Source organism: Pinus tabuliformis, chromosome 4_1, assembly GCF_031772625.1.
Source record: "Pinus tabuliformis cultivar Carrire ecotype Pingquan chromosome 4_1, CPIR1, whole genome shotgun sequence".
Lineage (NCBI taxonomy): Eukaryota > Viridiplantae > Streptophyta > Pinopsida > Pinales > Pinaceae > Pinus > Pinus tabuliformis.
Genome location: NC_142303.1, coordinates 423,567,698 through 423,582,839, shown reverse-complemented (window position 1 = coordinate 423,582,839; position 15,142 = coordinate 423,567,698). Strand labels below are relative to the sequence as shown.

The 15,142-nt window shown below is 37.5% G+C and overlaps 1 protein-coding gene across 1 annotated transcript in view; it reads right to left on the bottom strand.

Moving 5' to 3' along the window:
- Nucleotides 1–7,677: 7,677 nt before the first annotated feature.
- LOC149176114 (pyrophosphate-energized membrane proton pump 2) overlaps nt 7,678–15,142 on the bottom strand; it is a 58,381-nt gene continuing 50,916 nt past the window's right edge. The window contains exons 9-15 of the mRNA XM_089419871.1: nt 12,499–12,686; nt 11,902–12,339; nt 11,477–11,641; nt 10,656–10,811; nt 10,404–10,515; nt 8,411–8,630; nt 7,678–8,208 (exon numbers count right to left, since the gene is read on the bottom strand). Coding sequence (XP_089275997.1) covers nt 8,109–8,208; nt 8,411–8,630; nt 10,404–10,515; nt 10,656–10,811; nt 11,477–11,641; nt 11,902–12,339; nt 12,499–12,686 — 1,379 coding nt within the window. The 3' untranslated portion in view covers nt 7,678–8,108. The remainder of the gene's footprint in view (nt 8,209–8,410; nt 8,631–10,403; nt 10,516–10,655; nt 10,812–11,476; nt 11,642–11,901; nt 12,340–12,498; nt 12,687–15,142) is intronic.

Sequence of the window (15,142 nt, the reverse complement as noted above, 5' to 3'; positions counted from 1 at the left end):
GCAACTCAAATGTCTGCAAGAAAATTCAAAGAAGTAATGGAAGACTACTTTCAAGCATTGGGCAGTGAACTAAACAGGGGTAAGTGTCATGTTTACTGCTGGAATATATCAGCTGCTACTGCAAGTTCCATAGCCAGATGTCTAGGCTTTGCAGCTTCAGCTTCCTGGACCTCCTTTAAGTACCTTGGGCTGCCCATCTTTAATAAGAGGGCTATGAGCAAGGATTGGCACCCCCAGATAGAAAAATTCAAAGTAAAAATGCAGGCCTGGGGATCCTCCTGGCTCAACATTGCCGGAAAATCAGTCCTCATCAAATCAGTGCTTAGCAGTCTGCCGCTTTTTCAATTCTCTGTTCTTTTGGCGTCGGTGGGAATCATTAAAAGGATGGAGGAGCAGATTAGAAATTTTCTCTGGAAAGGAGGCAAACAGAATGAAAAGAGAATCCCTCTGGTTAATTGGGAAACAGTATCCAGGCCATTGCAGGAGGGAGGTCTAAACTTCAAGAATCTAAGTATGCATAATCTAGCAATGGGAGCCAAACTGATATGGACGATCATTGCTCCAAAGCCAGGATGGGTTCAACTGGCGTTGTGGAAGAAATACTTCAGAGGGCAGAGACTGAGGTGCCTGGAGCAACCAAAAGAACACAACAGGACCCCCCTCAGCGCTTTAATTATGAAAGTGGGGCCACGCATAAGAGAAAACGCTTACTGGATTCCAGGAAATGCCAGACAAATCAGGCTATGGCACGACAGCATAATGAGCAGGCCTCCGCTGGTGAACTCAAACCTTAGGAACGAGCTGAAAGTTTGGCTGGATGAAGCCAATATAACAACGCTCTGGGACATCTCAAACTGGAATGGAGATAGTTGGTCTGGCTGGAAGCAGATCAGCATTTCCCCTGCGCTGCAGACAGAATACGATGCGCTGTTGGAAATGCTGCATGGTGTGGCCCCTTTGCATGCAAGAAAGAAAGACACGAAAGGCTGGGGACCAAAGCAAGTTGGTTACACGGTGTCTCAGGGATACTCGAAATTCATGGAGAGGCCTCACGTACCTCCTAATCCGGTGCCCTGGACAGGTATTTGGAACTCCCCTACCATTCCAAAAATCGATCTTTTTCACTGGTTGCTTTGCCACCAAAAAATACTAATAGATGACAGACTCCAGAAGAGAGGCTTTCTAGGCCCATCAAGATGCACATTATGCAAAGAAAGCCCAGAATCTGCAGTTCACCTTTCGCTGGCGTGCAACTATACAGGACTGATCTGGCACGAGCTCCTTAGACCATCGAAACATATGCCAATCTTCCCCCATTATGTTCAGGATTTGTTTGCTGGGTGGCTGGCCAGGTACCCAGGCCCAATCCCAAAAAATAAAATTGTCAAAGCAGCTTGGAATGCACTGCCAAAATTCATCAGCTGGCAGATCTGGCTGGAGAGGAACAGAAGAATTTTTAGAGATAAGGAACAACACTATAAACTAGTTGCAAATACAGTGAAAGGTCAGCTAAATGAATGGCTAAGAGACAAAAGTGATGACACAAATCTAAACCAGCAGGACATAGAGTTTGGAGCAGCTCTCAACCTCAATTTTCAAAAATCGAAAACTCCACCTATTAGTCTCAAAGATTGGAAAATAAGGAAAACTGAAGAAGAATTTCAATCTTGGCTGTCCAAGCAAACAATCCCCTCCCTTTTCTTTGACGGCGCAGCCAAGGGAAATCCAGGAATGGCTGGAGCAGGAGGAATCATTATTAATCCAAAAGGAGCTCCTATACATAGGTTTGCATGGGGACTGGGCCACTCCTCAAGCATACAAGCTAAAGCCATGGCTCTGTTCCAAGGGCTCAGAATGCTCAAAGAAGTGGGACACAAAGAAGCAATTGTTTTCGGAGATTCCCAGGTCATCATCAATGCAATGGTGACCAACACAAATCTAGCAAATCTTTGACTTGCAAGGACAATTACAAGAATAAAAGACATGACAAAGTTCTTAAAATTAAATTCTTCCATATCCCGAGAAATAACAAGAAAGAAGCAGACATAGAGGCAAATAAGGCAACCCAGCTAGGTGCTGGAACTATTCTCAGAGATAATGAAATCTCCTGGGACCCAATTCCCTAAATTTTTCTATGTTTTTCTGTCTTTTGGTAAAACAGTTTGTATGCATCCATAAGCTTGGGAAATCAGCAGCAAGAATGCACGTGAAAATTTGTAAAAAGAGGCGATTTAAAACCCTGTGCGACATGACTCGCTGGTTGGAGAGATGCCAAGAAACCAGTTTCACCTCTTGTAACCGGAATTATGGCATTTTGCCAAACACTTAATGAAATCCCATAACCGTTTCTGTAATTAAAAAAAATAAAAATAAAAATTCATGAAGCTCAATATAATTCAGCAATCTTTATAGCTCAAATATTTTATATTGATTCTACAGTCACTCTTTTATATCAAACAATTGAACCATCCATTGGGCCTAGCTTGGGTGGTGGAGAGGATAAATTGTTATCCCTCCACTTGGGTTCAAATCATGCGTGTAGAATGTTATGCTTAACGATCAAAATGCTTCTTATATAAAACCTTTTGCACTTAACAAACCAAAAATTTCTATGCTTTTTGTATAGAAAACTTTTTGAATTTAATGAGAACCTTTTTTTTTTCTTGTACAAGCGCAATATTCTCAAAGCACTCAGTCATAGATACCAATGGCTCTAAAGAAAAAGGGGTTTATAATAACATATTTGTTAAAAGGTTGGTGACCAAGGCATCAATTTTGCTCGGACGGCCAAAAATCACCAGAATCCAACGAATTTCTCTCAAAATAATTTAACAATAGGAGTGCTTGAATCTTGTTTTTGATGGTGGAAATGGGTTTAGCACCATCAAAACCCTTGGGGCACCCAAAATCTCTAAACTTGACCACTGTAACACAAATTTCCAAAAATTTATGCCAGATTTTTTCAATACTTTAACGGGATTTCCATTGTTTTCCAAGCAAAATTGACGCCTAGTTAGACTAGGCTTTTTTGAAAATAATAGTGTCCAAAAACATAAATAAACATGCTACAACAGCAAAAAATGAACAACCCACCACTAACCCCCACGTTTGTACCAAATGGCATCACATCCAACAAATATTTCAAATTTCCCCGTAAATAAGATGGCCAAAACAGCCTAAAGGGGAACCCATCACCCCTCCCATTATTTTTTTATCCATTTTACCTTTATAAAATTAAAAAAGGCTGACTTTAGTCAAAGCTTTACCAAGTTGTTAAGTTCAAAATGAATTTCTTTTGCGGGTTCAACGTCAACAAAGCCTCTGACTAGTATTTTAGCAAATAGCAAAACAATATTGACCATTGAATCCTCACTTTAAAAAGCCTGAGATTTTAAATTTGTTCATTGTGTCCACCAAGTCACAAACATATGGCATAGCCTTTCTACACCATAGATTAACCCAGAAATATTTCAATATACACCTATATATAACTTGAAATACGAAATATGAATTTGATAGATTTAAATTATTTGAAAAATGATATAATTATTGGAAAACATAAATTCAATCAAATAAATACACCTACATGCAATTTGAAAGTTTTATATATTCATTACTAAATATTTATTAGAATAGATCCATCTTTAAGCATGGATATCATGTATTACTTTATAACGACTATGATGGAGTGTCAATTGAATTTGTGTGATTGCGAGGAATGATTGTTATGCTCCCCATTCAGTTTTTATTCTTACAAATAGCTTGATGAGTTGTGGTGTAAACACTGAGCCTTGTTGTGTATATATATACATATATGGAATATAAAAATATTTCTCATGAAAAAAACATTTTTGAATATAAAATCTTAACTATAGATTGAGAAAAAAAAAGGTCTGTACATAAAATCATAATTATAAAATTTCTATTAAAAGTAGACATGAGAATTTGTTTAAATGGATAAGACTATACAAAATAACATGTAACATGAACATATCAAAGAGATTTAGAACAATGGGTGAAGGAGCGCGCTGTTAAGGCGCTCTGTAAGCAAAGGTCACCGGTTCTAGTCTCGCTGATACCAAAAAATTCAGCATGGTTTCCGCTTGTGCGGCTCAAGCCGTGTGCGATCCCCGGTGACTTTGACGGCTAAGATGCCCCTGAGTCGTGGCCTCTTAGCGACAGGGTAAGCGTGATTTTCAGGATTCACCCACTTATCAACCAAAAAAAAAATATTTAACATGAATATGAAATAATGGACATTTGCTCTCACTCATGCCATAGATCACATCTCCTCTCTCAAGCAATGTTATCAGAGTCAGACCATACAGGTCAAAATCGGCCAGTCTAACCAATTAGGGACAAACCGGTTTGAACCAATGAACCAAACCCTTTTTGGCCGATTCGATACCAAACCAACATTTTTCACCGAACTGGGCAGTTCGGTAACAAACCAAAGGATTTTGTAAAATGCTACAAAAGACCTTTGAACCGATTTTAAAAATATTAAAATAACTAACAAACAAACAAACAAACAAAAATCAATGATTTATGACTAGGGAAGCCTAATATTTGAACATATTGTCCTACTAATGCTATTCAAATAATGTTAATGTTAAATTTTTAACGTAAAAGCGACATTCTCTTTTATCTTTCCTTTTCATCCTTTTACTTCAATCTTTAGCGTTACCATTACTTGACTTGGGATGTTTGAGAGTGGTTTCGAACACATTGGATTTCATATAGAAAAAGTAGAATTTTAGATCCCACTTAAAATCCAGCAGACTTAATAGCTTTTTAGAATTTTAAAATTGCAAGGATTGCAATGTTTCCAGTGGATCTTGTCATGTACAAGAGTATGGAACTAGCATTTAATCAAGAGCAGCAACCCCTCTATGTACCTTGACGTTAGTGGCATTGATTGTTAACTCTTCTATCATGATCCTACTAAAAATGTACCCATCGCTCGAACAAAATCTTGACTTGGCATGCTAAGCTTTTCCATCTTATTTTAATGCTTAGAAGGTAATATTGATGATGAAGATCCCAATATAGGCAAATGTTATGAAACCAGCTCACAAAAATATAGACAAACTAGATCAACGCCTTAGAATTCAGCCCCTTCAAGGAGCCAACCTCCTTTACATTACACAAATGAACAATTCTTGGATTATACAAATGACAACCTCATTTTTATATATAGGAGTCTAAGGGGTTATAATATAATCAGATCCGACATAAAAATAATAATGTAAGGGCACACTAATAATAATAGTGGGCTTCTATGGGGCACAATAATAACAATATGGGAACTACATGGGCACAACAATATAATATGGGGGTTGTACTAATAACATTAAGGGGTTACACTCGTAGTATAGAGACCTAACATGCCCCTCCTTCAAAAAGTGTTGTCATCAATGCTTGAGTAGTTCTTGATGCTTCTGTAATAAATTCTTGTCCTCCCATGTGGAATATTTAGCGGGTAAGTTCTTCGACTTGATGAGATACTCTGAAATTGATCGATTTTGTAGTTGTCGAGTTCTTTTTTCTGTGACTGCTCTAGGGTCTAATATGGTTTTTCCTTCCTCGTCAAGTTCTAGCAATATTTGTTTGAACTAGGATCTTCTGCAACTTTTGAATGAGTGGCCACACATTTTTGTCCTTTGAATGAGGGAACTCTACTTGAATGGTTCACGAGGCACAATACATGCTAAGGTTTTGCAAATGGGGTAGCAAGCTAAGTGGGCTTGATTGTGGGGAAAACTCCACAGTTAAGCGCACTTGACCCAGAGGCGATCTGGGATGGGTGACCTCCCGAGAAATCCTGGTTACCGGGTGCAAGCCTTGGAAGTGATGATTGATGCTATGTGATTAATTTCACTAGTTTCAATCCCACTTCTTCACCCCTGTGAGCATCACCCGATGCAATGAGTACTAAGTGGACTATTCAAAAATCATGAGAAACTAGTCATTTACGACTACCTCTCATGGAAATGGTCATAGATGAATGACTTACTTAACACAGTTGAATCCCAAAAATGATATCTAATATAATGCACTGTGAAAACCTCCCAATACTTAAATTCAAAAGAGTGAAGGGAACTCTACTTGAATGGTTCACGAGGCACAATACATGTTAAGGTTTTGCAAATGGGGTAGCAAGCTAAGTGGACTTGATTGTGGGGAAAACTCCACAGTTAAGCGCGCTTGAGCCAGAGGCGATCTGGGAACGGTGACCTCCCGGGAAGTCCTGGTTACCTGTGCAAGCCCTGGAAGTGATAATTGACGCTATGTGATTAATTTCACTAATTTCAATCGCATTTCTTCACCCCAGTGAGCATCACCCGATGCAATGAGTGTTAAGTGGACTATTCAAAAATCATGAGAAACTAGTCATTTACGACTACCTCACATGGAAATGGTCATAGATGAATGACTTACTTAACACAGTTGAATCCCAAAAATGATATATCTAATATAATGCACTGCGAAAACCCCCCAATACTTAGATATGTATGCATTTGTTGTAGCGTGATTTTCTTTTATGCTAAAGGGCATCTAGGGTGGGTTTGTTGATGTATTTTCAATACAAAAATGGATTGCACTCTGTGCTATTTTGGTTATGTGCACCGGTACATGCTATATAAATGAGAACATTTGTTTATTTGTGTATAAATAATTTGGATTCATATGAATGCATATATATATATATATATATATAATTTGAATATTTTGAACTTTTGTTTATTTGTGTATAAATAATTTGGATTCATATGAATGCATATATATATATAATTTGAATATTTTGAACTTTTGTTTATTTGTGTATAAATAGTTTGGAATCTGGATTCATATGAATGCATATATATATATATATAATTTGAATATTTTGTGTTCATGGTTGACCGCTTTTTTGCTCCGGTTTTCTTACGGGTTCCCGTCCAGGTTCCCGTCCAAGGAGTCTACTGATCCAGTTCTGATAACATTGCTCTCAAGATAATAAACAAATATCTGATCTACAATAATGGCCCTACCTTACTACTAGTAGTTAAGTGGAGAAAAAATTGTGTAAGACTTACATTTAACATGAATATTTAAAATAGACATCCGCTCCCACCCGCATGTAGAGCAACTCTCCTGTCTCAGGAGATTAAACAAATATCTGATCTACAATAATAGCCCCACTTAATTAGTGGTTTTAACGTTGACCTGAGCCCTATGGATCCAGAGACCAAGAGGTTTGCATGGCCTGAACCCATCTTTCACCTGAAAAAGGCAAAGATGAGCCTAGATATACACGAGTTACATTAAAAATTGAGAGGCTCACTATATGTATCTGTGTATGTTTTTAAGCTCCATATTCATTGGGTGAGAACTGGTCAATTGACCAAATCAGCAGTCCTTTTCGTCTTACTGGGCCTCTTTCCAAATATAGAGAAAAAACTGATACTGCTAAATGAATTGTGGTTTCTGCAGTCACTGAAGGTTTCCTACAAATATAAACGGCAGATTTGCACTACCCATTGGCATGCATAATTGCTCTCTTACTATTTCCTATAGGCTAATTTACTGCAGCCCTCTGAACCAAAATATTGTCGCTGTGAGATCAGACAATGAACTGGATATATATCTCAATTGAACATTTTAATTCCGCTAATGTAACTACAGTTCAAGACATAATAGGAGAACAATATCCCTTTTACCAGTTAATGATTTTACATAAATAGTCCTTGAGCAAAGGAGTACAAAAAATTGAACCAGATAGATGATTGCTGAGAAGAATCACATAGGTTCTGCAAACTGCTAAAATTGAAGTCCCAGCAAAAATGTACTGCAGATCCAACTAAAGATAAATAATATGATAATGGCTTATCATTACAACCACAAAGATCCTGTTCAACTTTGCTCAGCTGTTGCTAATATCACTTTTCTCTCGAGGTTAGTTAACCAGTTAGTGATATCCAGAAAACAGACCCTACCTCAGAAACAGATTCCAACAAATTATAGGCTTAACAGCTTCTAAATCCAATAAAAATGGACGGAAAATATATGGATATGACACCAGACATGGATGCTACTAGGTGAACACTCGTGATCCTGCAGTGAATTCACAAAAACATTGGTGCCATGACCAATGTAATAGTTGCAAGCATCTTGATGAGCACATGTAGTGATGGTCCAGCAGTGTCTTTGAATGGATCTCCAACTCTGCATTACCAAGTCGTTTAGGTCAATAGCTCGATAAACACATTCAATTAATTAAAAGACATTGTCAAGAAAGAAATTAGGATAAAATAAGTTTAACTGCAGATAATGTAGAAGAACAAGGTGAGCATAGGATGGATAACACGACAGCAATATGAATCATGCGATAATGCATGTTAAAGACAATGTTCCCATTATAACTCACGTGTCTCCTGTAATAGCTGCCTTGTGAGCTTCACTTCCTTTTCCACCAAGAGCACCACTTTCTATGTACTTCTTTGCATTATCCCAAGCACCTCCAGCAGTATTCAAAAACAAGGCCATGAGAATACCAGAGACCGTTGCAAACATTAGCATTGAAGCAACAACTTTGGCACCAAGTAAAGGCTGATCTGTATACTGACCCAGAATCTTAAATGAGACACCTGCAAGAACAAATGGGAAACATAAAATCAAACAAATTACATGAATGCACAGAATTTGCAAACAGGGAAAAGACACTTTTGAACTGTTAACTTCGAAAGCAGATCACTTGATAGATAAAATAAACTTCTAAGACTAATAACAGCCTTTTCCTCTCAACCATGGAAGTTTCAATGTTTTCAAAAGTTGTGCTAGCCAAGCAAAAGAAATAGGTAAATGTTTCTGACAAGGACTAAAACGCTGATATTATAACAATGGATTAACTTCACCATATAAACTGGATTTGCATACACTAAAACCACAAGATATTATTTCTATCCCCAAGGAAAGTTCAGTAACCTGATCATGGATTTAAACTTAAAAGACAAAGTGATAACACGCATTTATGCCAGCTTCCAAGGGTAAAGATTGCAAGATTAGGATGTTTGTTGGGTATTTGCACCTCGCAGCAAGTGGGTGATGGATTCTTTCACCTGAGAAGCTGTGTTGCTTGCAGACAGTTCTCTCAGTTAATTCCAAAGTCACATGGCTCTGACTCATAATCATTTATCTTAAATGGGGGGTGTACAGTGTACTTACACCTTGGGCGCACAGGAAGAACGAGAGAAGAAATATTGGCTCCAAAGTCACATGGCTCTGACTCATAATCATTTATCTTAAATGAGGGATGTACTTTTGAACTGTTAACTTCTCAAGCAGATCACTTGATAGATAGAATAAACTTTTAAGACTAATAACAGCTTTTTCCTCTCAACCATGGAAGTTTCAATGTTTTTGAAAGTTCTGCTAGCCAAGGTAAATGTTTCTGACAAGGACTAAAACGCTGACATTATAACAATGGATTAACTTCACCATATAAACTGGATTTGCATACACTAAAACCACAAGAGATTATATATATCCCCAAGGAAATGTTCAGTAACCTGATAATGGATTTAAACTTAAAAGGCAAAGTGATAACGTGCATTTATTCCAGTTCGAAGGGTAAAGATGGCAAGATTAGGATGTTTGTTGGGTATTTGCACCTCGCAGCAAGCAGGTGATGGATTCTTTCACCTCAGAAGCTGTGTTGCTTGCAGACAGTTCTCTCAGTTAATTCCAAAGTCACATGGCCCTGACTCATAATCATTTATCTTAAATGGGGGGTGTACCTTGGGGGCACAAGAAGAACAAGAGAAGAAATATTGGCTCCAAATGTTGCCAGGTTTTCAATGTTTCTATGGCTTAAGCAGTTAATGTCCATGACAATGGCTGTTGAAAGTCAGGGTACCGTGGCTGTTAAAAAACACTTTTTTCCTGTTCTATTATGGTTCTTGCAGACCAGGAAAAACCAGGAAAAACTTGAAAGCCAGGGTGATCATCCGAGGTCTGACCTAGCTTCTGGAAGGCTGATCTTTTAATTGGGCTTAATGAGCCTTAAATGAATTATGACCTTTTAATTGGGCTTATTTGAACTATGACCTTTTGGAGTAGACATGACCATCTCATAAGATGAATTTTCAGCAAGTACCCATTATCCTACCCCGGGCACAGGTCTTGGGTAAAATAGCCAAGGGAGGTTCAAATCCTGGGGGATTATGACAGAATAGATACCGCTCTCGAATTATTAGCCCAACATATTTTTATTATCCTGAGCAGTAATGTGACTTGACATAGATGCCATCTAAATACATCAATAAATAAAATTAAAATAAAATATTAAAAAAAATCCTGAAAAATGACATTTGTAACAAAGAAACCAAGACATGCAGAATATCAGATAAAAGATCTTTTACCAATTAAAACAGGAGATACAACTGCTAAAGCACCAGGCTTTATCATCTCCCGAAGTGAAGCAGTTGCTACTATTGCAACACAACGTGCATAATCTGGCTTCTCTTCATATGTCTGCAACAGAGCATCGCCAGTTTTAGCTGAAGAATCCATTTGCACTCAACATAAAACATATAATAATAATGCTTAAAAAAATGCAGTCCTCAGGCAACAAACCGAAAGCTAAGGAACAACACACTTGTTTGAATACTAACCATTATGCCAGGTCGATCTATAAATTGCCTCCGCACTTCCTTAACAACTTCCTGGGCTGTTCGACCAACTGCAGAACATGCCCATGCACTGAATAGGAAAATAAGCATCGATCCCAATAGACCTCCAAGAAACACCTCTGGAATAGCTATATCAACCTGTAATAAACTTAAAGCTTACATATTAGGTTAGATTTAAAATGCCCACCAAAGATAATAACGAAATTGCAATTCAATGAACTCGTGTCAAAACTAATCAAATGAGCAGCTCAAACTAAAAGGAAGTTTGGCAACCTAAAATGTTCTCTAGGCAAGAGTTTCAATGGACTTAAGTGCATCATCCTTAAAACAGCTAACTTTGTAATATAAAAATGATTAACATTTTGGAAATGGCTAGCTATCAAATTTGGAGCTAAAGTCACAAAAACAAAAAACAAGGTCGAAAAACAGCAATACTGAAAAGGAGGGGGCTCTGCCCAGAGTTTCTCCATAAAGCATAGGGAGATATAAATTGCATGTGGAATCATATATCCATAAGACAAGCATTTCAGAACACCCAGGTTACTTATTAGCCATAGAAGCATATCTTAAATTAGAGCATCTAATACTACTGAATCTATTTAAGTTGTGAAATGGACTTTGCCCCATCTCACATAACTGCACTCTTAGTCTCTGCTCTGCTAATGAATAAAGTGAAGCTCTTGTATTTACTCAACATCATATAAGACATAAAATATACATTATTTCGATAAATAAAACTTGGTTTCAATCATGTTACTATCCATTATTTAGAAAATTACAAAGGTTCTGGAGAAAATACATGCCTGCGTAAATGGTTGATGAGCATAAGCTGATACTTCATCCATATAGGCACTGAATAAAAGAAAAGAAGCTAATGCAGCAGATCCAATTGCAAAGCCTTTGGTGGTTGCTTTTGTGGTGTTCCCGACTGCATCAAGAAGATCTGTAATTTCTCTTACACTTTCAGGCTGCAAGCAGAAATTACAATTGGATTTACAACTTATTCATAAAAACTAGAAGCTGTATCCTATTAGAACTGACAAAAGACTGTGTAAAATATACTTCTGGGACAGAGAGTCAGGTTCTTAAGACCTGTCCCAAGATATTAAGATATTCAGTTTCTACTTTTCTTCCCTTCTCATATAGGATAATAAACTAGGTTCAAAAGATGAAACAAGACTTGAACAAATTATACTCTTCATTGACAGTGAAACATAGAAACTTTTACCTGTTGACTCATTTCCACAATTCCACCTGCATTATCAGCTATTGGCCCAAACATATCCATTGTCAAAACATATGCTGCAGTACTAAGCATTCCCATAGTAGCTACAGCTGTGCCAAAAAGGCCACCTGTTGGAGTTCCATCGGACTCAACTAGACCTGAAGTTCGTCCAAGCCAGAATGCAGAAATAATAGCCACAGTGATAACAAGTACTGGAAGAGCAGTTGATTCCAAACCCAAGCTAACCCCTGCAATAATATTCGTCCCATGTCCAGTAGAGCTTGACAGTGCCAGTGTCCGTACAGGTTCATACTTGTAATCTGTATAGTATTGAGTGATCCAAACAAAAAGATAGGCTGTTATGATTCCTACTAGCCCACAAAGTGCAAAGTGTAACCATGCCGTCGGAGCTTGATCAGAGTAAAGAAGCCAACGTGTAGACTGTAGCCAGAAAACGACAGAAGAAACAACAGAATATAAGAAACATTTATACAAGTGAGCAAAAAGAATTTGGATATGAAAAAAGTATAAATCACTTGCAACACAAAACTTGACCTTGTAATAGAAATTAATCTGTATGTATATAGAATAGAATCTTACCCCAGCAAATGCAATAACTGCCAAAAATATAGTGATAGAATATCCTTTCTGGAGTATTGCCATGGGATCTTCCACAGGTGACTTTAGACTTGGATCACGTGTACCTCGGATGGAAAGTATTCCACATGCAGATACTATTAAATCAAATGAATGTACAACAAGAGGGAAGAGAATAAAACCAGATGGATCTGCAGAAACAACACACGAACATAAGAACTTAGTTATACGATCATATTCAAAATCCTAGTCAATTTCTTTTCAATAATAATTCTACTTGTGAAAAGAAAACAACCTTCACAAAAGACATGAGCCTTCGCAAAAATTACAATTACCATATAGGACTTGCAATTTCAATTTTTCTTACTACAGTATGTCCCAACAAAGCACATTTCACTCCCTACTATGAACTATTGATACTCTGGTAGTTTTCTCTGAATTACTATGGTAGTTATACAATCAAATTCAAATATCAAAATCAATTTCTCTTCAAACAACATTCTAGTTATGAAATCAGGGGTCTCAACAAAAGAAAACCTTTACCAAAAACAAGCCAAGATAATGGTTGTTATTGATGCCAAAGACTGTCCAAATGAAAGGGAAAGTTGCATAGTCAAATAGCATATTTCGAGACCTTTCCAACGATATATGGCATGCCTTCTAACTCCTCAAGATTGAGGAGATATGAATTTTTGAATATTCATTATCCATTCTGACAGTTGCACAAGTCGACCCAGCCAGTGGATAAGTCAGCTCTACCCTAGACCCCAAATGCATTATAAATAGACGTGAGAAGGAGCATTTCTAACAACCGCTCAAGCAAGTTCAGTTCTGTTTTAGCGAGCAGAAGAAGCAGATATGAGGTTCATACCTCATGAACCATTAAGTGAAGTAAAGTCGAGTTGCAGAAGTCTTTTGTGAAGCATTTGCTGAGCTGTGGAAGGAGATTTTGGCATACATTTTGAAGGTTTTTCTGTCTGTTTTGGTTCTGGTTTAAAGGAGGCCAAGTACAGCCCTGTTGAAACCGAGGTTTGTTCTAGAGGCCGAATTCTGTTGAAGCCAAGGTCTCTTCTAAGAGGCCGAAATCTGTTCTGTTGAGAGGCCGAGTTCTGAAGGACGCAAGCACTAGCTGAGTTGTGTGTTGGTTTAGAGGCCGGGCACTAATTCATCAAGGCTGCCTAAACAGATGTGGAAGCAGATTTTTCAAGGTTAAGTACAAGCTATCATATTAAAGCATGCAAATTTATAAGTTGGTGCTAACAGAGGATTGGTGTCCTCATCTTCTTGACAGGTTGGAGCCTGCAATTTTTGTAAGTTGGTGCTTACAGAGGATTGTAATAAATTGAAGACTGTCTGAAAAGAATTCAAGTTTCAAGTTTGAATTTTCACTTTAATCTCAGTGTTTATGCATTGGGTTGATGATTGATTATGTGATAAGGTTTTATTTTTAAGATTTATAAAGTGAAAAGAATTTAAATCTAAGTGATACAAGTTCACCCCCCTCTCAATATCACTGTGTATTTCCAACAATTGGTATCAGAGCAGGTTTCTTCAAGAATAGTCTAACAGCTGGAAGAAGATCTTATAGGGGCCATGGCAAGTCAAGAATGCTCAATCAAAATTCATTTGTTTGATGAAATAAATTTTGCCTTTTGGAAGATAAGAATGAAAACTCACTTGATGTCTCTTGGTGCTGAAGTTTGGCAGGCTGTTTTAGATAGATATAAGGATCCATCTTCTCCTACAGCTGATCAAAATCTATGAACTCCATCTTAAATGGCTTGTTAGATTCAAAATTTGTTAAAGTTATGCAATGTGAATCAGCTAAAGAGAAGAAGGTTAATTCTCTCAAAAGGCTTGGTGAAAATGTTGAAGAAACAACAGTTGTTCAAAAAATGTTAAGGTCTCTTCCTCTGCGTTTTGGTGCCAAAGTCTCTACCATAGAAGAATTAAAGGATTTGGAGAAAATAAAAATGGACAAGCTTCATCGAATTCTCACTACATATGCAAAGAGGACGGGAAACACATCACATAAGGAAGCAGCATTTAAAGCATCGAAGAAATCAAGAAAATGCAAGTCTGGTGGCTGCCCCATTGATGAATCCAGTATAGAAATGGCTCAGCTAATCAGAAAACTAAAGATCCAGTTCCAAAGGTAAGTTACCTCTCATATGTTTTAATTGTGGTAAGATGGGACATTTGTAAAATTTTCTGATTTTCCCACCCCGGTTTTCAGTTTCACCTTATTTCTCCCATGTAGTTAAATGCCCATTCCCATAGCCATACATTTAACAGACTGAAAAAATAAATATTGCTGAAAACACAAATTCTGGAAATTTTTCAGAGTGCTGGAAATTGCAGAAATAAAAAATCAGCAATTAAAACAGCCATTAAAACACATTTAAACTCAGTGATTTTTTGTCAACTTGACCCTGGAAAAACCCCCTACAACTCTTGGGGAAAACCAGTTTGAGAGCTCTTCTTTATTTCTGGAAAATGCCTTTTACAGAGAAAATTTTTCAGCAAAACAGAAATTTTCCAGCAAGCAAAACTTATCTGTTTTCAGCCCAAACGACAATCTGAAAAATGCTGTAAGAGCTGTACGGACCGTACGGACGTACGGACGTACGGACTGTACGGACTTGTA